This window comes from Dunckerocampus dactyliophorus, chromosome 9 (genome assembly GCF_027744805.1).
Source record: "Dunckerocampus dactyliophorus isolate RoL2022-P2 chromosome 9, RoL_Ddac_1.1, whole genome shotgun sequence".
NCBI lineage: Eukaryota > Metazoa > Chordata > Actinopteri > Syngnathiformes > Syngnathidae > Dunckerocampus > Dunckerocampus dactyliophorus.
In genome coordinates, this window is record NC_072827.1 from 7147038 (window position 1) to 7172285 (window position 25248).

A 25248-nucleotide genomic window follows, 5' to 3' on the forward strand; every position below is an offset into this window, starting at 1 on the left:
ACCTCTTGCAGCTGCAATTCGACAACATGTAAATATTAAAGGGATCCACACCACAAATGTTCATCATAAGATAAGCCTTTATGCTGATGATGTATTACTCTTCCTAGATAATTCACATTCTTCACTTCACGAATCTATCTCACTCATTAACAATTATAGCACCTTCTCAGATTACTCCATTAACTGGTCTAAATCCACAGTACTGCCCATTAACTTTGGTTTCCAGAGCACCCCCTCTATACCACTGTGTTCAGGGAGCATTAAGTATTTGGGTATTAACATTTCCTCCAACCTGTCAGACCCGATCTGCTTGAATTATACTCCACTATTGAAGTCAATAGAGGATGATTTTGCACGTTGGAGAACCTTACCCATCTCACTTACAGGCAGAGTATCCACCGTGAAAATGATGATTTTACCAAAGGTTAATTATCTGTTTTCCATGATCCCCACCAAACCATCTATAATTTGGTTCAAGTCATTAGACTCATATATAAATAAATTTCTTTGGAAAAATAAGCCAGCACGAATAAGTCTCAAAACGTTACAAAAATCGAAAGAATATGGGGGCTTAGAACTCCCAAACTTCTCCAACTACTTCCTTGCAAACAGGTTACAGTATATCTTAAAATGGATCAACCCTAACCCATTGGATTATTTATGGCTAGACATCGAACAATCACTTAGCCACAAAATCCCAATTTGTAATCTGCCCTTCATTAGCCAAATTCTCCGGAAAAATAATTGTTTTAAAAGTATAAATATAAGCACCACTCTGACAGCTTGGTGGGAATTTCTAAAAATAACAAAATTCTCGCTCACTCCTTGCCAATACACTCCCGTCTGGAAGAATCCTGACATCTTGCTTAAAAAGAAACCATTAAATTTCCCGACATGGCACAAAAAAGGAATAAATTGTATGAAAAATATAATTATAGGAAACAACTTTATCTCATTTAACAACCTTGTTACACAGTATGGAATAAATTATAACAAATTTCTTGAATACATACAAATTAAATCTATAATTAAAGCAAGTTTCAGGACTATATCATGGGAAAGCAATACCACTATTGACCAATTTTTAAAAATATCTGCCCCTAAAACATTATCTAAATTATACTGTATATTCTACTTTCCAAAAATGACAACACAATTGGAGTACCAATCTCCAAATGGAGCTCAGATTTATCTACAAGCTGTGACCCTGAATTCTGGAAGCAAATATGTCTTAATGCTTCCCGGTTAATCAATAATCCCAACCTACAGCTGATTCAGTTTAAAATCCTTCATAGAGTACACTACACAGGACATAGAATGTTTAGAATGGGCTTAACTGACTCTAACATCTGTACACACTGCTCAGACCATAGAATAGATGACTACTTACACTCCATGTGGACCTGTGCTCCCATTAAAAATTTTTGGCACGGAGTGTGTAAGTACCTATCTTTGGCAGTTGGGTTCTCCATTCCTACCTCCCCTTTACTATGCCTGCTGGGATCTCTCCACAATTGATGTAGAAACAAACCAAACACAGCTTCTCATCACTGCATTAAGCATCGCCAAGAAAACCATTCTCATCAATTGGAAATCAAGGAAGAAACTGAACATAGCTCTTTACAAAAATCTTTTGTTAGATCATATAGCTATGGAGAGAATGTCTGCTGAATCTAAAGAACAAATGTCAGAATTTCAGTCTATATGGGCACCAATAATTAATTCTCTGACCTGACTCTCAGGGGGGTGAGGGCATCTGTCTCTGCCCCTGGAGGTCTCGTTCATCTGGCATGGGGTGTAGTCCTGGTCGCTGGGTGGCCCTGGTACCTCGGGGGCGAGCTGTGCGTGCGTATGTATGTGTGTGTTTGTTTATTTATTTATTTATTTGTTTATTTATTTATTTATTTTGGGGGAGGGGGGCATACAGGGGTTTGCTGCATGGCGTCAGGTGCTGGGTGATACAGTTCTGCCGCCCGGGCCTCCTGCGTCCCTGGGCGGGGCGGTCCTGTGTCAGGGGTCAGGCGGGGGGTGGCCCGGGGCGGGTCGGGGTCCGTTCCCTGGGGGTGGGGAGTGGCGGTGGGGGGGGATTGGCGCTTCCGGCGTAGGCGGGCTTCCTTCCGGTTGCGGGGGCGTCTCTGGGCCTGCCGGTGTGTGGCCCCCGGTGCTCGTCTGCCTTTGTGGGGTGTGATTTCACGATGGTCTCAGGGGTTGGCTGTCCTCCGGCCCGCCGGCGCCCTGTCTTTGGTTGGGATTACTTCTCTGCGGCCTCTTGCTGGTCTTCCCGTGAGGGAGGGCTCTCTGGGCTGGCTCTTGGGGCGCTGATCTTTGTGCTGCCTGCCCCTGTGGGCCTGGTGGCTTTCTGGCGGTGGGGGCTCGGCCTGGCTATGTGGGGTGGGGCTCTCTGGGAGGTGGAGGGGGGCCCCTTTCCTTTCATGCATTCTCAGTGACAATTACACACTCACACATTCTTGCACCTATATATGTATGAGGACTTCCACACATACAGAGATACCTGTACATATGCACACTCACAATACATACGTACTTCCCCACATTACTCATTGAGTTAACCAGGGTGTTATTATGTTGTTGGTTTTATTACAGCGACGGTGATGTCAGCAATATGATTATAGGTTTTACAATGATGTGCATTACAGTTATTGTCATTCTGTTCACTATCATAGTCATTGTCTTTGTGGTTGTTGATATTAGTCTGTCCTTTCCGTCAGGGTCTTTATAGTCATCACAGACATTTGCTGATGTGTAGTCCTGTATGTTTCTGTTGTTCTGTTGTTGTTGTCACAATTGTTGCTACTGTTGTCCTTGTCTCTGTCTTTTTTTGTCCCCCTCTTATCCCCGCACCCAATCTTAACCCAATCTTTGTAGTTTTGTAAATAGGATGTTGTGATTAATAGTATCAAAGGCTTTTGTTAAATCCATAAATACTGCAGCTGTGCACTTTCTGCGGTCTATAATTGTTGGTAATTTCCTCAGTAATTTTGATTAGTGCCATGTAAGTTGAAATGTTAGCTTTGTGTCCGTATTGGCTGTCCGCGAGTAATTCATTCTTATTAATACATTTGTCCAACCTGTTGCTGAAAAGCTTTTCAATGATTTTAGAAAATTGTGGTAATAAGGAAACTGGTTGGGAGTTTGTGAATTGATGTTTGTCTCCATTTTTGAAAATTGGTATTACTTAAGCTGTTTTCATTTTGTCTGGAAATTTACTAGTCTGAAATGATAAGTTACTGATGGATGTCAGTGATTCTGCGATGTCATTAATAACTGTGTATCGTTTCTATTACAATTCTGTTACAGTCGGTTGATGTTTTTGCTGTACATTTATTAACGACATCAGTGATTTCCTTTTTTGTCACGTCAGTGAGGTACATGGAATTGGGATTCCTGTCTATAATTTCATTCCCTTCCTCTACTGACAAGAAATATTGAATCATTTCTTCCAGTTTTGGTCAAAATGTCATTTGAATAGAGTTGAAATATGAAAGAAAATGTTAAAGTCATCATAATATGGGAGACAAAAAAATAAAACAGTGTTGGAATTTTTGGAAAATTAGGTTGGTGAAAAAGTTATGATATTGTGGGAATAAAATTACAATAGATCAATTTATAGGGATTACTTGGGAAGAAAGTTTAAATATTTGTAAAATGAAAAAATACATCAGAAATGGAAAAAAAAACCTGCTGTAATTTCACAAGAATAAAAAGAAAAATAGTCGTAATTTAACAAGAATAAACTTGTAATATTATGAGTCAAAATAATGTCATTTTAATAGCATAGTGTCTGAAGTAGCTGAGAGCGTGTTCATCCAGGATGAAGTACCTGCGCTTCCATGTCTTCATCTGAGGAAGCATCAACACAACAGGAGAAGTTGTTCACTGTGTGTTTGTGGGAGTTGTGTACCTCTGCCACGATGAAGAGAGAATCATCCATCTATCTTCTTCCGCTTATCCGAGGTTGGATCGCGGGGGCAGCAGCCATCAGTGTTTTTAAATACAATTAGATTTGTAGAGTAGGGGTGTCTTAGTTGACTATTTGATTCAGAGGTGTGTGATTCGACTATCAGTCTTGCTGCCAAATCATATGAAAATGTCACGTGATGAAGATTGTACTATTCTGACTACGTGGGGATACCCACGGCTCTGAGCATACTGTACAATTTTGCATAGAATGTTTTTGTTTTTGTCATTAATAGCTCCCTTTGGTTCAGCCTCATTTGTGGTATTAAAGAACTGAAAATGTCGCGTGTGTTAAAGAGAAGACCAGTGTGGCCAACTTGGTGACTTTGTCGCTAAATGTGGCGATAACCCAAACCCTCTTGGTGTAATATTTTCTCAAATGCGACTAGCAACAATTCTAGCAACGTTTTCTGGAATCCTTGGAAAGTTTTCTGGTATCTGGTATAAAAGGGAAAGCAGGTATTGTTCTGATGTTTCTGTTCTCATTGAGCAGCAGCTGGTGCTGCTGAGAGATCCCCCCAAAGCAGTCACATGCCATCAGATGATATCATTGGATATGATGTAAGGGGTACACCAATTGTCATAGGGGGTACTTAAATAAAACTAAAAACAATTAGTGCCTAACACTCACAACTACAAGTGTGCCTGAACGCCTCACAGCACAAGGAGAACGGAGTAGAAAGGAGACAGAGCATGAAGTTGTTCATTGCTCTGTGTTTATTATATGAACAAATAAGTAAGCTTGGTGATTAATTTGTACATTAAGAGCGTTTCTTGAAGATCTCATCTTGAAGACTTCATTTACACTGTGTTCCAAATTATTATGCAAATGATGATTTTCTATGATTTTGCTAAATAGTCAATATAAATTAGTCATAATTTTCAAGTCATCAACCTTTCGAGTACAGTTCGAACGTTATTGAACAAACCTCCCAATGACAACAGTAATTTAACAAAAATAATTTTAATGGACTGTTCCACATTATTATGCACAACAGAGTTTCAAAGCATTTCAGTGGTTGTAAGGAACCGAAAATGGCCATTTGTTGAATTTGCAGCATAAGGAAGTCATACTTACTAAAAGTAAAACACTATTTCAATCACTAACATTTTAACAGGCCAAGTTACATGTTGACATAAGATACCTCCTTTGACATAACCTTCACAATTCTTACATTGAACTTGTGAGTTCTTGGTGCGTTTCTGGTTTAATTTCTTTGCAAAATGTCAGAATAGCCTCCCACAGCTGCTGTTTTGTTGTGATCCACCCTCATAGATTTTGTGCTTGATGATGCTCCATGGGTTCTCAATTGGGTTGGGGACAGTGGAAAAAAGGGGGCCAAACCATGAGTTTCTCTCCTTTTATGCCCAGTCAATGACCGAGAGATAGGTATTCTTTGCACCACGAGATGGTGCATTGTCCTGGAAGGTCACTTTGCTACAAAAGGTGCAGTTCTTCATTTTGTACCATGGAAGAAAGTGGTCAGTCAGAAACTTTACATACTTTGCTGAGGTCATTTTCAAACCTTCAATGGCCATGATAAAGTGCTGACTGTACTCGCTGACATCCTAGAGCAGGCAAGAACCCGGAAACACCAACCTTCAGGCAGGCCGCCACCTGACACAGTTCTGTTCTCGACTCAAGGAAGGAAGATCATCCTTAGCCAGCTTACTGTGCCATGGAAGGAGGGTGTAAAGAGGCATTTGAGAAGAAATCTGAGCGCTACACAGATCTGGGGCATGACTGCAGGGACAAAGGATGGCAAATGCGGTTCTACCCGATTGAGTGAGGTGCAGAGGCTTCCCAGCACAATCAGCCTTGAAGCTGCTGACAGTTGTGGGACTTCCAGGAAGTGAAAGGAAAAAGGCAGAAAGAAGATTGGGGTAGGCAGCGAAAAGAGCCTCCTGTTAGATATGGAGCAGCCAGGAGGGAATGAGTAGTGGCTGGCCACCACTGCTGACCCGCCAGCAGGAGAGTGTTATGGTTTAGGGTCGAAACACCCCTTGAGTGCTGGTAACCATCGATGATACAATCTCCTGGCTAAAGGCTGCAGTCATTATGTAATGACGTAGAAGAGAAGCATCACAAGATGTATGTAAATATTAAAGTATATCCACAAATCAGTGCGTTGTTTCCCACCAAAAGTGCTCCCATTGCCCCCGTCACCAGCCACCGGCGTGTTGAGCAGGAAGTGCGCTGTTAGTGCATTACTAGTGTGACGCAGAAATACGTGCGTGCTGTGACACCCGACTCGAATCACTCTAGTGAGTGATTGATAAAATACTCGAGTCAGTAAAAGGAATGGAGTTTCCAATCACCAGAGAGCTCTTGTCTCGTTGAACAATTACTGACATCTAGTAACCAATGTGGAATACTACATTCACAAGTCATAATGGCTTATACGGTGTTTGTACACTCAAAAAAATATATAAATGCATCGCTTTTGTCTTTGTTCCCATTTTTTATGAGATGAATTCAAAGATCTAAAACTTTTTCCACATACACAATATCACCATTTCTCTCAAATATTGTTGAGAAATCTGTGATAGTGAGCACTTTTCCTTTGCTGAGATAATCCATCCCACTTCACAGGTGTGCCATATCAAGATGCTGATTAGACACCAGGATTAGTGCACAGGTGTGCCTTAGACTGCCCACAATAAAAGGCCACTCTGAAATGTGCAGTTTTGTTTTATTGTTGGGGGGGGGGTGGTCTGGGGACTCAGAAAACCAGTCAGTATCTGGTGTGCCTCATGCAGTGCAACACATCTCCTTGGCATAGAGTTGATTAGGTTGTCGATTGGCGGGAACTGGTACACGCTGTCGTATACGCCGATCCAGAGCATCCCAAACACGCTCATTGGGTGACATGTCCGGTGAGTATGCTGGCCATGCAAGAAAGACGTTTTCAGCTTCCAAGAATTGTGTACAGATCCATGCATGGATGTACTGCCAAATTCTTTGAAACGCCCTTGGAGACGGCTTATGGTAGAGAAATGAACATTCAATACACAAGCAACAGGTCTGGTTGACATTCCTGCTGTCAGCATGACAATTGTACGATCCCTCAAATCTTGCGACATCTGTGGCATTGTGCTGTGTGATAAAACCGCACATTTCAGAGTGGCCTTTTATTGTGGGCAGTCTAAGGCACACCTGTGAGGTGGGATGGATTATCTCAGCAAAGGAGAAGTGCTCACTATCACAGATTTAGACAGATTTGTCAACAATATTTAAGAGAAATGGTGATATTGTGTATGTGGAAAAAGTTCTAGATCTTTAAGTTCATCTCATAAAAAATGGGAGCAAAAACAAGTGTTACGTTTATATTTCTATGCTTGAAAATGCTTAATTTAGGCAAAAACTACATACAATTTTCTTAAGTTTGCTTTTTTTTTTTTACACCAAAGATAATTTATTAATTCGTTAATGAAAAACCGTGATAGTGATCGACTGTATACATAATTGGCTTGTCTGACATGAAAGCAAAATTGCATTAACATTTTTTTTAAGATTAATACACACAAACAGAAACATATTCAAACATTTATTACTGTACAAAAAGCACAAAATAAATGAGGTAGACTCATGTCAATTTCATGAATTTCTGAATACCAATACAGGTGGCCCCCGGGTTAGAAAGGAGTTGCATTCCTAGACTGTGATGTAAGTGGAGTTTTAGTGGAAGGGGAAACTTAATGATAGCTAAATGAACTCCTAAGTCACTCACACTGTATACAACACATGTAGGACATGTCAAATACGCTCATAAAAATGATGAAATAGAAGAATGACATGAAAGAGTCATAAAAAGTCCTTACTTTTATCCCTGCAGTTGTCTCACATGCCTTTCAGCCTTCTTCAAATATTGTCTCAGGCTAATCTTGTAATAGCGCACCAAATCCATGACCCCTCTTGCATTCATTAGCATTCAGTCATCTTTATCCTGAATCAAGCGGCCAATATTGGTGGGCGTGTCTCCTCACTACGAGCTTTTCATGATGTTCACTGTCACTTCCATGCTGATGGCTTTCCTTTTCTTTGGCGCACTGCTGCTTGGGAGACATCATGACGTGTAAAAAAATCAACCACAAAGTGTGGCTGAGCAGGCACACACTATACTGTTGTACACCGTGTGGCTCGTACTGTAACGAGTTTTCGAGCAAGTGTCGTGTTTATGGACCAAATTAAAAAATTGTAATTCAGTCATTCGTTACCATGAGACGCAAACAGAGGACCACCTGTAAGGCGCACTTTACTGCAGTGAAATTCAAAATGTCTATTCAATAAATAAGGCTTTCAGGGTGAGAAAAATATTTTCTTCTTGAGGTATTCCTTCCAAGACTGCGGTGTAGAGAGCTCCATGGAGTTCCATTCAAAGTGGGGGATCTAGAAAGACAATAACAAAAAAAAAAAAAATCTAACCATCAAAATTCATCAAACTCAACAAGATTATGAGCATAGAAGCTCAGAGGTGTCGAAACCTTTTCCACCGAGGATCACTATGTGCCTTGAAAACAGCCATTTTTACATTTTCTAATTCAACCCATGTACAGTATATATGCAAAGACATTTTTTATACATAAAGAAAAACAAGACCAGAATCTCAGCTTTGTGTTATTGATGGCAAATGGTATTAACATTTTTCATTTTTCATAACTCTTTTCCCTTACATTACACTTTGTTTCTGTTTTTAATATTTTAACTCTCTCCTGTACATTTTCTCCTCATATGACTTTATGCTCATAAGATTTTGACTTTATTATCAAAATTTTAGAACTTTTTGCCAACCTAATTTTCCAAAAATGTAAACTTCATTTTTTGTTTTGTTTGTTACTCATATTAACATAACTTTTCCCCTTTAATATTTCAACTATATATATATGCCATTTTTTCTCTTCATATTATGACTTTACTCTCTTAATGTTTCATCAATATATATATATATATATATATATATATATATATACACACACACACACACACACACACACACACACACAGTACATACATATATATAAATTTTACTATTAACCTTTTTGATATAGTTATATTTTGTATTTTATTTTTAATATTGTAAAAAATAATGTTTTTAACTTATTTCAATATATTTATATTTAGTACAAAATAACTTTAAAAAATACATATTTTGCTAACTGTATTTGTTGTCAATTTTTGACAGAAAAGCTCTTTTTTGTTGACAAATGCAAATTCTTTATTATTATTTATTCATAAATAACTAATATAACAATTATTATAATGACAATATAATTATCATTATTATTTATTATTGATTATAATTACAATGATACAATAGGTGTACACTGTGTAGTATACAGGCGGCCCTTTGAAGGTAAGACAAATGAAGACAAATTTGAGGCCCCTGCACTAGAATATCTCTGGCCACCACAGTTTAATATCTCACCATGACGCAATGGTCACTTTTAAATATGAATATATAAACACACAGTACCTGAATAACACGATATCCCAGGATTTCCAGGTGTCGCTTCCTAATCTGCGCCTCGCCTTTTATATGCTGGGAATTTTTGCAGAAGGACTTGGAGTCCAGGAAGTCAATAGACACACTGGGTGATAGTTAACAGAAACATATGTCTAGTTAGGTCTTCAGTAAAGAAAAATTAAAGCAAATGGTCAGTGTTTGTTCCTACCGCTGCGCCCCTGGTGGAAGCTCCTTCCTGATGGTGTCCAGTGAGCTTGGACCCCAGTGAATCTTTCCTTTATCCGAGATCTGCAGAGTTCCTGGCTTGCTGTATGCCAATGGCTGAAGGTGCTTGTCCAGAATGCATTCAAAGTCTGGGGGGGGGGGTAAAATAAAGAATTGTAGGGTTTTTTTTCCCGTGTCAAACTGAAGGCCCAGGGGCCAGATGCGGCCCACCACATCACTTTATGTGCCCCCACGAAACCTGGGATGTGTGTCAATAATGCACTTCACCTTTTTCCTTCGAAATGTATTTGCTCTTTCATTTTGATGGAAAAACTGGACTGCAGGGAGTTCTTTTAAAACTTGAATATTATCTGATCATGCAACAAAATATTTCAAGCATTTTTTGTCATCAAAAGTACTGTAAATACTTTATATTCATATATGTTAGTGTTGTTTTTGGCAGCCGATTTTTTTTGGACAAAATTGCTTCTTATTTTAGTCATTTCTATATGCGATAGTTTTAGCCCCGATTTAGTCGAGGAAAACTAAAGTTTTAGTCTAGTTTTAGTAAATAAATAAATAAAACATACTGTATGTCAACAACTACTGGAAATTGGCTGAAGAAAAAAAAAAGAGGGGATACAATTACTCAGTCTGTATAGAAAGTACACCTGTAAAAATCTACAGGTAAATACAAAATCAAATGTACGTATATCACATTTAAAAATACATTATACCCGCACAATAGGCAGAACTGCCATGCATTTTAAACGTCTGATACCATGGTTCCCCAACCACCGGGCTGCGGCTGCTGTCAACCCATGGAAATCACAGGAGGTAATTACTACATATAACAGTCTGACTCACGGTGTCGTCTTACAAAGCTAAAATCACACAACAACTTAACACTCAAAAGCTAGTTAGGAAATATGCAGGGCAAATACAAATATGAGTATAAAATAAACAGAAGCTATTTTAATATCATCCCATAATGCATTTCGTCCCAGCAAAGCATTACATTGGTTATTGCTGCCGGGGTGCTGCAATGCTGGCTAAGGGAGAACCCACACTTTGTTTTCTGCCTTCTGATTGTAGGGACTGTACACCATTGTCAATCGCACAAAAAGTTGGACTTCTGGGCATGCTGAAGGAAAGGAGAAGTTGCAGCTGTAGGGTGCATAACAAAATAACTGAATCTTCGGTTCGAGGAGGAGAAAAATACGATGACCGGAGCAATGCGTTTTAACAAGGATACAAAAACGCTACAGTACAGCAGAACGGCGCCAGGAGAAAGAGGCAAAACCCCTCACCATACACTTTATACACATTTCTCACACAGGCATTAACATTTTCTCATATTTCTCTCTTGTTTAAACACTCTCAAAGAAGTTCAAACCTTCGTTTGAATTGCAATGATCAACCTACGAGGTTGGACACAAGAAATTATTAAGTTAATAATTTCTTGTGTTCAAACCTTTGTTTGAATTGCAATGATCAACCTACGAGGTTGGACACAAGAAATTAATTTCTTCTTTGAGAGTGTTTAAACAAGAGAGAAATATGAGAAAATGTTAATGCCTGTGTGAGAAATGTGTATAAAGTGTATGGTGAGGGGTTTCACAGCCTTAAAGAAAAATATAATTATTAAAAAATAAAAATAAAAAATTTAAATCCATATCAGTCGGACGCCAATTAAAATCGAAATCAAAGAAACAGGCCCTCTCAGACCACGTATTGAAAGCTTTGTCAGTTGTTGAGGGTGTAAAGTGGGAATTTGCTGGTACTTAATTTTTTTTTCCTGAAATTGAGAAAGAATACGCCGTGAATGATTAACTGCTGGGTTCATTTTAAATGCACTTACAGTTAAAGCCATATAAGCAGTGACGCCCCAAGTTGAGTCAACAACGACAGAGGAAGATTGGAGATTGCTTCCATTTTAAACCTGGTGGGACAGTTCGTCTCTACATGGTAATACGACCAATACAAAATGCAATTTATGTCGACAGGCCAGTAGTATAGCCGAAAGTTGGGAAGGTGCCATCCCTCCTTCCTTTCTTGTTCTCCGCAAGAATTCTTGACATAAGCGTGGCTGTTATTATTCCAAATATAAGATGATATGATTGAAAGTTCTGGTTATTCCCAGATAGCAGAAACTGTTTATTTTAAAAGGCAGCCATTTTCGTGTTTTTATGTCCTAATATTATCAGGGGTTCACTTATTTTTACACTTGCATGACCATTACCAACTGATGCTGCTTCTTTCAATAAAAAAATAAAATAAAATAAATAATCAGCGACAGGTTGACCAAAGCATAGAACCTATGACTATAAAACCCATTCCCTGATAGCAGGGGTGTCCAAACGTTCTTCCAACGAGGGCCACATGGTGAAAAATGAAAGGATGCAACTTTGCCACTTTGATATTCTGTAAAGCAACACATGTAGATATACGAAGAAGTTATACGCAGTGGTGGTAAAAAGTGTTTGTCTCCTTCCTAATTTGTTATTTTTTTGCATGTTTGTCACACTTACATTTTTCAGATCGTCAAACAAATTTAAATATTAGTCAATGACAACACAATTGAACACAAAACGCCGTTTTTAAAAGAAACATGTTATTATTTAAGGGCCCTGTGTGGAAAAAAAAGTGATTGCTCCCTAAACCTAATAACTGGTTGGGCCACCCTTAGCAGCAACAACTGCAATCACACGTTTGTGATAACTTGCAATGAGTCTCTTACAGCGCTGTGGAGGAATATTGGCCCACTCATCTCTGCAGAATTGTTGACATTCAGCACATTGGAGGGTTTTCCAGCATGAAGCGCCTTTTTAAGGTCATGCCACAGCATCTCAATAGGATTCAGGTCAGGACTTTGACTAGGCCACTCCAAAGTCTTCATTTTGTTTTTGGTGGACTTGCTGGTGTGTTTTGGATCATTGTCCTGCTGCAGAACCCAAGTTGGTTTCAGGTTGAAGTAACCAACAGACATTCTCCTTCAGGATTTTTTCATAGACAGCAGCATTCATGGTTCCATTTATCACAGCAAGTCTTCCAGGTTCTGATGCAACAGCCCCAGACCGTCACACTAACACCACCATATTTTACTGTTGGTATGATCTTCTTTTTCTGAAGTGCGGCGTTACTTTTACACCAGATGTAATGGGACACACACCTTCCAAAAAGTTCAACTTTTGTCTCGTCAGACCACAGAGTATTTTCCCAAAGGTCTTGGGGATCATCAAGGGCAAAATTGAGACAGGCCTTAATGCTCTTTTTGTTCAGCAGTGTTTTTCGTCTTAGAACTGTGCCATGCAGGCCGTTTTTGGCCAGTGTCTTTCTTATGGTGGAGTCATGAACACTGACCTTAACTGAGGCAAGTAAGGCCTGCAGTTCTTTGGATGTTGTTGTGGGGTCTTTGCGACCTCTTTGATGAGTCGTCGCTGCGCTCTTAGGCTCATTTTGGTTGGTCGGCCACCCCTGGGAAGGGTCACCACTGTTCCATGTTTTCGCCATTTGTGGATAATGGCTCTCGCTGTGGTTCCTGGAGTCCCAAAGCTTCAGAAATGGCTTTATAACATTTTAGAGAATGATAGATCTCAATTAAACAAACTAAACAAAACAAACCCACAAAAAGCAGCAGGCCCAGACAACATATCAGGACGTGCACTTCGGGTTTGCTCATCAGAGCTAGCTGATGTGCTTGCTGACATATTTAACCTGTCGCTTGCACAAGCATCTGTACCGACCTGCTTTAAGTCCACCACCATAGTGCCCGTACCCAAGAAGAGCAACGTGACCTGCTTAAATGACTATCGCCCTATAGCACTCACTCATATTGTTATGAAGTGCTTTGAAAGAATAGTCATGACCCACATCAAAAAGAGCATCCCGGCGGCAACTGTGGACCCTCTACAGTTTGCATATCGCCAGAACCGGTCCACGGATTATGCAATCAACACTGCCATCCACACAGCCCTTTCTCACCTACAGGGCCAGGACACATATGTCAGAATGCTATTTATAGACTATAGCTCTGCTTTTAATATAGTCAGCCCCCACAAACTCACAAATAAGCTCCTCACACTTGGCCTGTCTCCCTCCCTCTGTAACTGGGTGTTTAACTTTCTCACAGGCAGGCCCCAGTCAGTCAGAGTCCACAATCGCACATCCAGCTCAAGAATTGTGAGCACTGGGACCCCACAGGGGTGTGTGCTGAGTCCGCTCCTCTACACGCTCTTCACCTACGATTGCGTGGCCTCCCAGAACAACACCAGCATCATTAAATTTGCGGATGACACTACAGTCATCGACCTGATCACTGGTGGTGTTGAAACATCATACAGAAGAGAGGTGGCGGACCTCATAGCTTGGTGTCGTGCTAACAATCTCCTTCTCAATACAGATAAGACTAAAGAGATGATCATCGACCCAAGAACAAGGGAAAAGGAGCCGCATAAACCCCTGTTTATTGATGAGACTGAGGTGGAGAGGGTGAAAACCTTCAAGTTCCTTGGCACACACATCAGCGAGGACCTCACCTGGTCTCACAACACCCAACAAATTATGAAGAAAGGAGACTGTACTTCCTGAGAAGACTGAGGAAATTTGGCATGTCCACCACAATCCTGAGTTGCTTCTACAGATGCACTATGGAAAGTGTCCTTACCGCCTCCATCACTGTTTGGTACGGTAACTGTACAACACGTGATAGGAAGGCACTCCAGCGGGTGATCAAGACCTCACAGAACATTGTTGGGGCAGTCCTCCCCTCACTGCAAGACATTTATAAAACTAGAGTCCTACGAAGAACACACAACCTCATCAAGGACAGCACACATCCACAACACTCATTATTCACACTCCTACCGTCAGGCAGACGCTACAGGAGTTTGAAGTCCAGGACCACAAGACTGGCAAACAGCTTTTACCCACAGGCCATCAGGCTTCTCAACGAAGCACTCACACATGCCGCACGCAACACAAGCACACACTCATAGCACTTTATTTATTTATTTATTTATTTATTTGTATTAATGTCTCTTCTGTTTTTGTTGCTTAATTTATTGGTATATATGTTTATGTGTTTATGTTTCTTATGTTCTTATTCTTTCTTGTGTTTTCTTTCTTTTCTTGGGAGAATGAACAGAATAAGATTGCTGTTTTACCATGCACATGACAATAAAACTCTCTTGAATATTGAATTAATCACAGTTATGTTTTAACAGGGGATAATCACTTTTTCACATGGGCCACATAGGTTTCGATTTTTTTTCTCCCTTAATAATAAAAGGTTTCATTTAAAAACATTTTGTGTTCAGTTGTGTTGCCATTGACTAAATATTAAAATATGTTTTATAATCTGAAACATGTAAGTGTGACAAACATGCAAAAAAACAGGAAGAGGGACAAAAACCTTTTCACAGCACTGTATATTTCAAGAAACTTAAGTAATCTTCATAAATGTTCTATGATTTTATTCCCATAAGAGTTTTTCCATTTCTGTTGCTCCATTTCTGTTTTTTTTCCAGCTATTTCCACTTTCTTTTCAATTTTCTTTTCATATTATAACTTAATTCCTATAATATTTTTACCTTATTCCCATATTATAACTTTTTCCCCAGCCTCATTTTCCAAAAATTGCAAATTTATTTTGTTTATAATACTACTACATTATTCTCTTAAAATTATGACTTTTTTTGTTAGATTCCAATATTTTTCTCTTAATATCCTGACAATTTCTTGTAAAATTACAGTTGATCTTTACATTTTTGCTGTTTTTTTTTTATTTTTAGAATGTGCCGCACTTTGGACACCTTTGCCCTACATGCAAGTAGTTGATATAAATATTATAATAAATATATATGAATATTAAAGCTATTTAAAGTTACTATTAGTATTATTATTTCATCTTAATGACAAATAAAAGTACTGATAATAAAGATTTCATGATGGTGACAGTTTGACTGTGAAACAGATTATTTCCAGTTCCATGATAGGAAAGATGGTATGGATAAATAAATGGAGCGTTTGAGCATTGCTAGTGACCGTGTGACTTACCTAAAGTGTAAAAATAAGGCGTGACCTCTGCTGCCTTAACGAAGTTCATGCCACCAAGGACTTCAGCCAGCATTTTATGGATTTGCTGCTGCACGGGACTGACGAAACCCTTCCCTGGGAACATATACGATACAGTATTGCTTGGTATTAATCTCCATCACGTGCATAAAAGGCATCCTACGTACCTCTGTCCAGCATTTGCTGGCAGTAGCGTTCATGAAACCACGGCACTTGAAATTCGGGACACTCTAGACACACGGCACGGTTAAGCTCCATGAGACGTAGTCGGGTCCGCATGTTGAGGGTGTCGGGCAGCACTGTAAAAAGTAACATAACAGTAGTGTTCAACAAGTACTGTAGCTCTCCGGAGTACTGCTTCTGAATTAGTGCACGTACTTTCCAGCTCGATGTCCAGCTTGCCCAGAAATTCTATGTTGAAGATTTCTCTGACAAGTTCCTCAGGAAAATACTCAGCTACCGCCAAAGAGTAGGCCAGCAGAACCAGTAGATGAGGGTCAAAGGAGCCTGCATACATATACATACAGTACACAAAGTACACATGCACATAGAGAGTATTTAAGAGTACACTGTCCACTAGAAAAGAAGTGTACTCCCTTACTAATATGAGGAGTGAAGCGCTGTATGCAAACGTCGTACAACTGATCTTCTCCTTCTGGATCATAGTTGAAGAAGGAAAAGGGAAGCAGGATGGAATACATCGCTGAGGGGTCAATCTAAAACAAAACAGTAGATTTCAGTCCAGGACCCAACCAGTCCAGTAACAAAGGGCGATGAAAACTGCATAATTATGTCATCAAGTTGCCTAGAATCAACACTTCATCTTTAAACAGTGGGTGGTGTCACCATCTTTCTGCACTAGCCAACAAACCCACTGGTAGACCACCACAATGTATCCCAAAGGGCATCGTCCAATTGTTGGTGTTTCACCAGGTGGATCATACGTTTTTTTGTGTGTGCTCGATGGGTTAACGTCACAGGCAGGACAAAAAGGGAGTGCTTGATTTGCTCACCCGCACTGTATGAGTATCTCGCCTCATTGGAGCATTTTTTAAATGATCATTGTCTGAGCTATTTTTTTATGTATGTATGTATGCATGTATGTATGTATGTAATCAGATTTACTGGTATGGCGTCATAATTCCCTCATATTGGCTCAATAATAATTCTCAATCCCTACTGTGTGTGTATAGAAACAACTCTTTTTCCTCACCCACCCCCCATCTCCCCTGGTAGGGTGGGTGGTCTGTTCATCTCAAGCTCGGGTCCTCTACCAGAGGCCTGGGAGCTTGAGGGTCCTGCGCAGTATCTTAGCTGTTCCTAGAACTGTGCTCTTCTGGAAGGAAATGTCTGATGTTTCTCCAGCTATCTGCCACTTCTCCAGTGTGGGGGACACGGCCCCCAGTGCTCCCATGACCATGGGAACCACTGTTGCATTCACCTTCCAGCCTCTCTCCAGCTCTTCCTTGAGCCCTTGGTATTTCTCTAGTTTCTCGTGTTCCTTTTTCCTGATATTACCATCATTGGGGATGGCTACATCGATCACAATGGCTGTCCTCTGCTGCTCATCCATGATCATGATGTCCATCTTATCGGTCTGTATTTGTGAGTCCCACAGGATCTTAGCCCTCTCATTTTCCACCACCTTGGGAGGTGTTTCCCATTGCGATCTAGGGGTCTCCAGTCCATATTCTGCACAGATGTCTCTGTACATTGTACCGGCTACTTGGTTATGGCGTTTCAAGTATTCTTTTCCTGCCAGTATCCTAAACCCTGCTATTAGGTGCTGGACTGTTTCTGGGGCCTCTTTGCAAAGCCTGCACCTGGGATCCTGCCTGGTGTGGTAGATCTGGGCCTCTATTGCTCTAGTGCTAAAGGCCTGCTCCTGTGCTGCCATGATTAGCGCCTCTGTGCTGTCCTTCAGTCCAGCCCTCTCTGGCCATTGGTAGGACTTGTTCATATCCGCCACTTCAGCTATCTGTCGGTGGTACATCATGCAGGGGTTTTTCCTCCCATGATGGTTCCTCCAACTCCTTTTCCAGGTTCCACTGCCTGAGACATTCACTAAGTGCTTCATCTCTTGGGGCCATCTTCCTGATGTATTCCTGGAGCTTGGATGTTTCGTCTTGGATAGTAGTCCTGATGCTCACTAATCCTTGGCCTCCTTCTTTGCGCTTAGCGTGTAGCCTCTCGATACTGGATTTGGGGTGGAATCCTCCGTGCATGGCGAGTAGCTTCCGTGTTTTAACATCTGTGGTCTGAACTTCCTCTGAACTTTGGCCAGCTTATTATCCCAGCAGGGTATCTGATCACTGGCAGGGTATGTTAATTGCCCGGATCTTGTTCTTCCCATTGAGCTGACTTCTCAGGACTTGCCTTACACGTTGCAGATACTTAACCGTTGCAGCTTTCCTTGTGGCCTCTTCATGGTTACCATTTTCCTATGGTATTCCAAGATACTTGTAACTCTCCTCAACATCTACTATTCTGCCCTCTGGGAGTGCAACGTCCTCTGTATGGACTACCTTCCTCTCTTTGTTACCATTCCGCCACATTTCTCCAGTCCGAATGACATTCCGATGTCCCCGCTGTAGATCCTGGTGGTGTGGATCAGTAGTCAATGTCTCGCTTGCTCTTAGCGTACAGCTTGATGTCATCCATGTAGAGGAGGTGACTGATGGTGGCCCCATTCTTAAGTTGGTATCCATAGCTAGTCTTGTTGATTAATTGGCTGAGGGGGTTCAGGCCTATGCAGAACAGCAGCGGGGACAGAGCATCTTCCTGGTATATGCCACATTGGATGGAGATACTATATACTGTATATAGTCAAACTTGTCTATAGCAGCCACGAGAGGGAGACTGCAAAAGTGGCCGCTATAGACAGGTGGCCTCTATAGACAGGTTGGCGTCCAGTTTGAATGTTGACCAGTAGAGGGCACTGTGGGACTGCGGCTAAAAGTTGTACAGCACTACTAGGCTTGTTATTATCCACGACCCACAGAACAAAGCTGTGCTAGTAATGTCTTACGCTTGTTTTTAATATTTTACTTTTTATACGGTAGAGTGTCATTACAGCTTTAGTTCATCAGGAAGTGACGGGAAGTGACGGTGGGCGTCCCGAGCAGGAGAACTAGGCTCAGTGCTAGCTGTGAGTTTCAAGAGAGTTGGGAAGTGTGTTTATGTTGGCGTGGATGTAAAGTCCTGCAGTGTTCTCCGCTGTTAATAAAGCCATTAAAGTGCATCGGCGACGTGAGTATCTCCTTTCCCACAACAAGCGACATTACAATATTGACACACATTGTGCACATTGTCTCACACCAGGAAATAAACTGTGTCACTTGTTACAGGCATTGCCTGGACAGCTATGTAGTGGGGCTTGTTTAACCTTTGCCTTGTGGGCAAGCAGGAAGGAGAGACGATGCTGAGAGATGTGTGTGTGTTCTGAACTGCTCTCTGGTGGCCGCGTTCAATAAATAAAGTTGGCAGAAGCAACAGGAGAAGTTTCCTTCTTTGCTTTGGAGCTGAATAACACTGACAAGTTAACAGACTAGTAGCGAACGGAAAAGAAGATGGCTTTGTTTGTGTCGAATACAAAAGATGAGGACTTTGATGGATTTGTGGATGAGGATTGATCAAAAATAACGTGAGTACATTCTAAAATACTTCAATTAAGTACAACCGAACTCAGTTTTGCTCCCGCTGACGCATGCATGCTAGCGTACGGTTGTTTTTTTATTGTAGCGTCGCTGGGAGCACGTCCTGTTCCCAGCCTACTTTGCGGTAATGTTTTGGTGCAACTGCTCTTAAAGTTACATGTTTGACCAGGAAATAGCAAGCTCAAAAGAAGACGGCTTTTTTATGTGGAACAACTGACAGTTTGTGTGGATCTTGTGAATGATTGTGACTGAGCTGGGACTCAGTAATTAAAGTCTACACACGACGGCTTCATTGATTGAAAAACAAAACTTTTTCGTGCATTAAGCTTCTATTTGAGTCGATAACTTGGCCGCTATATGCGGTCAGATATTGACCAAGGGAGACAAAATGGGTGGCCGCTGGCCGCGTTGGACAGGTGACTGCTATACACAGGGTCTATAACATGTAAATTTGCTGCGGGGGATTTTTCATTGGCCGCTATAGGCAGGTGGCTGTTCTATAAAGGTGGCCGCAAAGACAGGTTTGACTGTGTATGTATGTAACGTATGTAATGTGTGTATGTAATATATATATATATATATATATATATATATATATATATATATATATATATATATATATATATATATATATATATATAGACAGAGAGAGCGAGAGAAAGAGATTAATTTTAGCTGTAATTTTACAAGAATAAAGTCCAAATATTAAGAGGAAAAAAAGTCATATTCTAAAGAGGAAAAAAGTTGCAATTTTACAATCCTTTCATTTTTCACTGTGTGGCCCTCGCTGAAAAACATTTGGACACCCTTAGTGTATGAGGAAGTTACTAGCACCCAAAGCCAATGTGAGTCCTCATACATGTTTGGGTTTAGCACCACTAAAATAAAAACTAAAAATGTAAATACATTTTGAAAAAACGACATACTCTTCCTTTGCTCACCTTCTGAATGTCTTGAATGGCCACACTGGCGATGCGCTCCATTAAGGGAGGGCAGACCTGATGTGTCCTTGCTACAAAGAGGGACAGCTCTGCCACGTTTGTCCAATTGATTTGGTCCATCATCCTCTGCAGCGTGAACATGGTCTCTTCCAGCAGCATTTCCTCAAACCACTCCCCCGAAACATACCTGAGCTCCTCCAGCAGCACGTCCAGTCGCTCGGCCGTCTGCAGCCTGCCGTGGCCGCAGCGGCTGAGGGTCTGCAGCAGACGCACGTACCTGCTGGGAGTGCTGTGGCGGTATGACGGGTCGTTGCGTATCCACTTCCCCAGAGCAAAGGAAATGGCGTTGAGGTCGTTGAAAGTGCACTGGGACACCACCGCATTGAGCCGCAAGATCACGGCCTCCTCCAGGCGCGGGGAAGGAAACATGGAGAGAACACGGGTCAGCATGGTCACCTCGCTGGGGAAGAAGCTGCGCTCTAAAAAGCTGCAAAGTCAAAGTGAATGAAGTCACTACTTCTATAATGGGATGAGGGATAAATACCTTTTTATCTTACCCCACTATGGCGTTTCTTAGTTTGGTGAAGAGTTCTGGATTCTGGTAATGCAACATAAAAAGTGCCCGTGTGATTCTGGTGACCTCCACTGGGTTGTAAACGTCAAGGTTCTTTTGAATTCCTGAAGCAATTCTGGAAAAGACACGCACACGTCTGGAAAGGTAAGAGACACCTGGACAAGAACTTTTTGAACCGTATCGAAAGATTGCATTTCTTTTGCAATGTAGCGAGCGACTCTGTGAGCGCGCACCATTTTGTGCCGTTTCATTTTATATGTACTCCGCTGATCAAATGTCTCAATAAGCGTTGACTGTCGAGACGAAGGCTATGCTGCACATCCACACTGGAATGGTGGCATTCGGTTTAGACACTTTGTGCCTTCATTCATATTAGCGCTTGCTTGCTAACTGCTAGCATTCTGTGTATCCACTCACTTCGTAGCCCCCGCCTCCACGTACTGGGACAAAGAGGCTCAATAGCTGACAGGGGGTTCACTCTCTCCGTTCATTCCACTATAGCACCAATGCGCACAGAGACATGCAGAGCGAACCCTCTTGCCACCCAGCCTGTGTGGTACAGCGAGACGAGGGAATGGAACAGGCATACATATATGCACATGTCAATTTATCGAGGCATCAAAATTATAAACCTTGTTTGTTTTTTGTTTTTATGTCATTTGATTAATCAATTTAGCAATTATTGTGTAAGGCCTATGAATGACGCAAAAAACACTTATATGCACACCCTACTCACTAAATATAGTGACCATGTCACTAAATTGTCAACACGGATCTCTTCGATGTATGACGTGTGTTATGAAACGGAACCGGTGATTGCCAGTACTTGCAAGTTGGTGCTGAGCGTCAGAAGCGCTGGGTGATTAAGGGTGCCGACAAGTCCGAACAACTCCATGAGTTGATCTGACAAATCTTAAGTAAAATTGATCAAATGTAGAATTACTGCAGATTCTGCTTGGACATCAACAACCGGCAACCAACTTCGATGGAAAAAACAGCCACACGTCATTCGCTGATGCTGTGAACACCAAGGTAGGTTGGATTGCATGGTGTGCGTGCCTGAAGCACTTAATGTACACTTCCAATAATGCCTTGCACACTCCCACTTCCATATTACTGTATTATCATTCATAGTAGTCATACCATACTTCAGTCTGATTGGCTTCTGGCTACTCTGTTCTTGTTTCTCCAAACGACAAATCTTGTCACGTTTTAATCTCACAAGATCTTGTCACCTCTACTGCAAACATTATTTGCTCCAGAATGTGTTGCAATGCATATAGCAGCACTCACTCTTTAAGCTTCAACTTTACAGATGCCACGTACTGTGCAAAAGCAGTGTGTGTTGTGGCAAGGACGTCTCCCATGACAAATGGTGGTATCAGTTATAGTTAAGGTTATGACAGGGTTGACTTATACTTCAGGTCAATACAATCATATGGGTACGGCATCTATCATGCCAGAGATCGCAGGGAAATGGTGTACAAATACTTATGTCTGTATACTAAACTACACAGGAAGCATTGACGTTACAAAACAAAATGGATTTAACTCACTTGTTCATCAAGCTCAGGTTCCTGCTCCGAATCTCTTCCAGCGTTTCTGCAATAGCCATCACCTGTTGAGCGTCAAACTCATCAGCCAGCATGTGGGCTGTGCTCTCCAACCTGAAAAGGAATCAAACATGACTAAATAATTTTGAATTTCAACCATGTGTGCTTCACTTTCAGTGATGCTAACCTATCTCTCATCTCCAGACTGGCCATGGGTGCCAAACTGACAAAGAGTTTGGTAAAGGAGTGTGGGTCAATGCTGGAATCAATCAATTCTGTCAGACGTTGTTTCACAGCCAGCTTGAAGTCACAGTTGTGAAACTGCAGGGACTGATACAGCCCTATTAGCATACAGATGTTCTCTGCATCCATTTTGGGAATGTTGCACAGAAGTATCTGGTTGCACTTCTCCAGCATGGGCCTATGGCTGCACTTAATGTTACGCAGGAACTGCACCACTCTACGAGCGTTGTTAGCATTGGACGGATCCATTTTGTCTAGGAGGTGGTCTGCCCTGCTAATGAGGGTGTCTCGAAGACGAGGAGACACCAGGGACGTCACACTGATCAGAAATGTAGTGAGGATCCTGGAAGAAAAGAAGAAAAAAATACCACCAGGTAAATCAAATACACCAACAATCCCAACACCACTTCACGCTTCGAATTTCACAGCTTCACTCTCTTTTTTTCCCCCCTCATCGCAAAGCATTTCGTACAACCAGCATGTGAAATGTCTTTCTCTTAAAGTGAATGTTTGCTTACAGGGGAAGTTATGACAGGCCATTAACGTCACAGGCAGGAGCGCTTGATTTGCTCACCCGCACAGTACTAGTAAATCTCTCCTCACCGGAGCTTGTTTTTTTTTTTTTTTTTTTTTTTTTTAAGTTATCGGAGCTATTTTTAATTATACTGGATTTATCGGTATGACATCATCCCTCATATCATTATTGCGCACCCCTAATATGTTACTGTAATGTTGGATGAGGCACACCAAAGTACATCAAGTTCCAAACTTGATGGCCGGAAGAACAGGCTTTTTGAATGATCTCAACTCTTAACCCTCGACGTCACTTCCTATCCGCCCCTCCCACGCCAGAACACATTTACAGCAACACACACGAACATGAGTCTTATTTATGTCTTAAATGTCCTATTTTCTCTTATGTCAACCATATTGGGTAATAGGAGTGTCATCGGAGTGTTAAAAAAACATATTTAGAAGATGGTAAACCGGTTTTCTATGCTCTAACTACCAAAATATTCCATTTATAAAAAAAGGAATCCTACTTCGCAGAAATTCACTTATCACGGTCAGGCCTGGAACCAATAAACCGCCATAAACCAGGCATTACTGTACTCCAAAGTCAAACTTATCTTTGTAAGCATGTAATATAGTTTATTTATCAGATCCGATCAGATTGTTCTTTGTCCTAAGAGTTTCTGTTCCACTACCAACCTGGCATCATCAATGGATGACAACTTCTGATCCACAATACTGGCGATTTGGCCCATCAGAGAACTGTGATGAAGGCGCTGATCGTTTAGACAGATTGCAAACTTGGATAGCGACGTCATTGGAAGTCTGGAAATTTGCATAAATGTTACAAGACTAATATAAAAATTTATATGGAGCTGAAATGAACAAAAAGAGTGAAGTCATACTTGTCTAATCTTAGCCAAGCCTCAGAAACTAACTGCTGAACCAGAGAGTCATGAGGATCCACATTCAGCCTGAAAAACAGTAAAACACTATGTTAATATGCCTCCTCTTGTCTTTGCGACATTACCTTCACACTGTTGCTATAATTCACATACCTGAGAAAACTATAGAGCAAGTCCACCAACATAAAATCATCCATGAGTTCAATTTTGTTCTCTGCCAGAACCCGCAGCGTCAGGAACTGCGGGTGACTTTTGATGAACTCAACTGTTCTCAGCAACTGCGGTTTGTCTTTCTGGAAGTGCCACAGCATATTCACAGCTGTGTTCACGTGGTCCACGGTGAGCTTGGCCTTGTTCTTACCCACCACATCCAACACTTGATCCTCAGCAGAGCAGACCTGCAACTGCTCCAGAACCTGGTCTCGGTTCATGGGGACCTTGTGAATGAGTCTTTGAAAGCAGGAACTCACACCCCGCATCTGAAACATCCCCTTGGCCAAATTCATCTTTGACTTGACCTCATTATAGTCATAAGGCAGTCATTGTCAATCACAGTGTCACAGTAGTGTGTAGGTTCACACCCACACACTACAGTCTGAGCAGAGACTATGTTCCTGGATGAAGAAACACATACCACAAATAAATGAATTGATAGATACGTAAATCATAGATTTGTGACAGGTCGTGTGAAGCAGCACGCCAACACTCACATTGATTTGGTAACGCGGTGTCACGTGGTAGTAAAAACAACAACTTGCGATATGAAAACAACCTCAAACTCAACCTGATGTCTTAACTTTTAGCAGTAAAAGTGCCTACTGTATACATTAACATGGTTAATATCAAACCCTACCGAAAAGCATACATTCAATTGATCATTTGAAAGTCAAACTCACCTCGCATGTGTAGTCCGACTCCACTTCCTGTGTACGTGATGTCATGAATGACGTTCATTGGAGCGCCAAGTTACCTTTTTGGCTCCTGAGCAACATGGCTGTAGTAAATTATTAAGCTAAAAAAAAAAAATTTGAAGTTAAAATATTGTCACATCATTACTGATGTCACTTAATAATAATGACCCCAAAGTTCCGTCTTGTTCTATTTCGAATATCTCCGAAATGGGTGGCAGCAAAGTGCCGTA

At 41.2% G+C, this 25248-nt stretch overlaps 1 protein-coding gene across 2 annotated transcripts; it reads right to left on the minus strand.

The window, feature by feature from the left end:
• Window positions 1–7478: 7478 nt before the first annotated feature.
• Window positions 7479–25210, minus strand: fastkd1 (FAST kinase domains 1). Of its 2 annotated transcripts, XM_054788005.1 has the most exons (15): window positions 25004–25210; window positions 24261–24721; window positions 24108–24176; window positions 23902–24027; window positions 22634–23032; window positions 22450–22560; window positions 20877–21008; window positions 20320–20806; window positions 16324–16438; window positions 16101–16229; window positions 15890–16021; window positions 15705–15818; window positions 9652–9796; window positions 9453–9567; window positions 7479–8368 (listed from the first exon to the last, which is right to left on the minus strand). In XM_054788005.1, the coding sequence occupies exons 2-15, from the start codon at window positions 24611–24613 to the stop codon at window positions 8279–8281; spliced, it is 2517 nt and encodes an 838-aa protein (XP_054643980.1). In that variant the 5' UTR covers window positions 24614–24721; window positions 25004–25210; the 3' UTR covers window positions 7479–8278. The 2 variants fall into 2 exon arrangements, with proteins under 2 accessions (XP_054643980.1, XP_054643981.1); XM_054788006.1 differs by lacking the exon at window positions 24261–24721.
• Between the last annotated feature and the right edge of the window lie 38 nt (window positions 25211–25248).

Bases quoted from the DNA above. Each gene is read 5' to 3' on its own strand.
- fastkd1 (XM_054788005.1), bottom strand. From the start codon at position 24,613: ATGAATTTGGCCAAGGGGATGTTTCAGATGCGGGGTGTGAGTTCCTGC. The intron at 24,177-24,260 runs GTATGTGAATTA...ACTGTTTTTCAG, and splicing joins TTGCTCTATAGTTTTCTCAG to GCTGAATGTGGATCCTCATG. The intron at 22,561-22,633 runs GTTAGCATCACT...ATTCCTTTTCAG, and splicing joins AGTCTGGAGATGAGAGATAG to GTTGGAGAGCACAGCCCACA.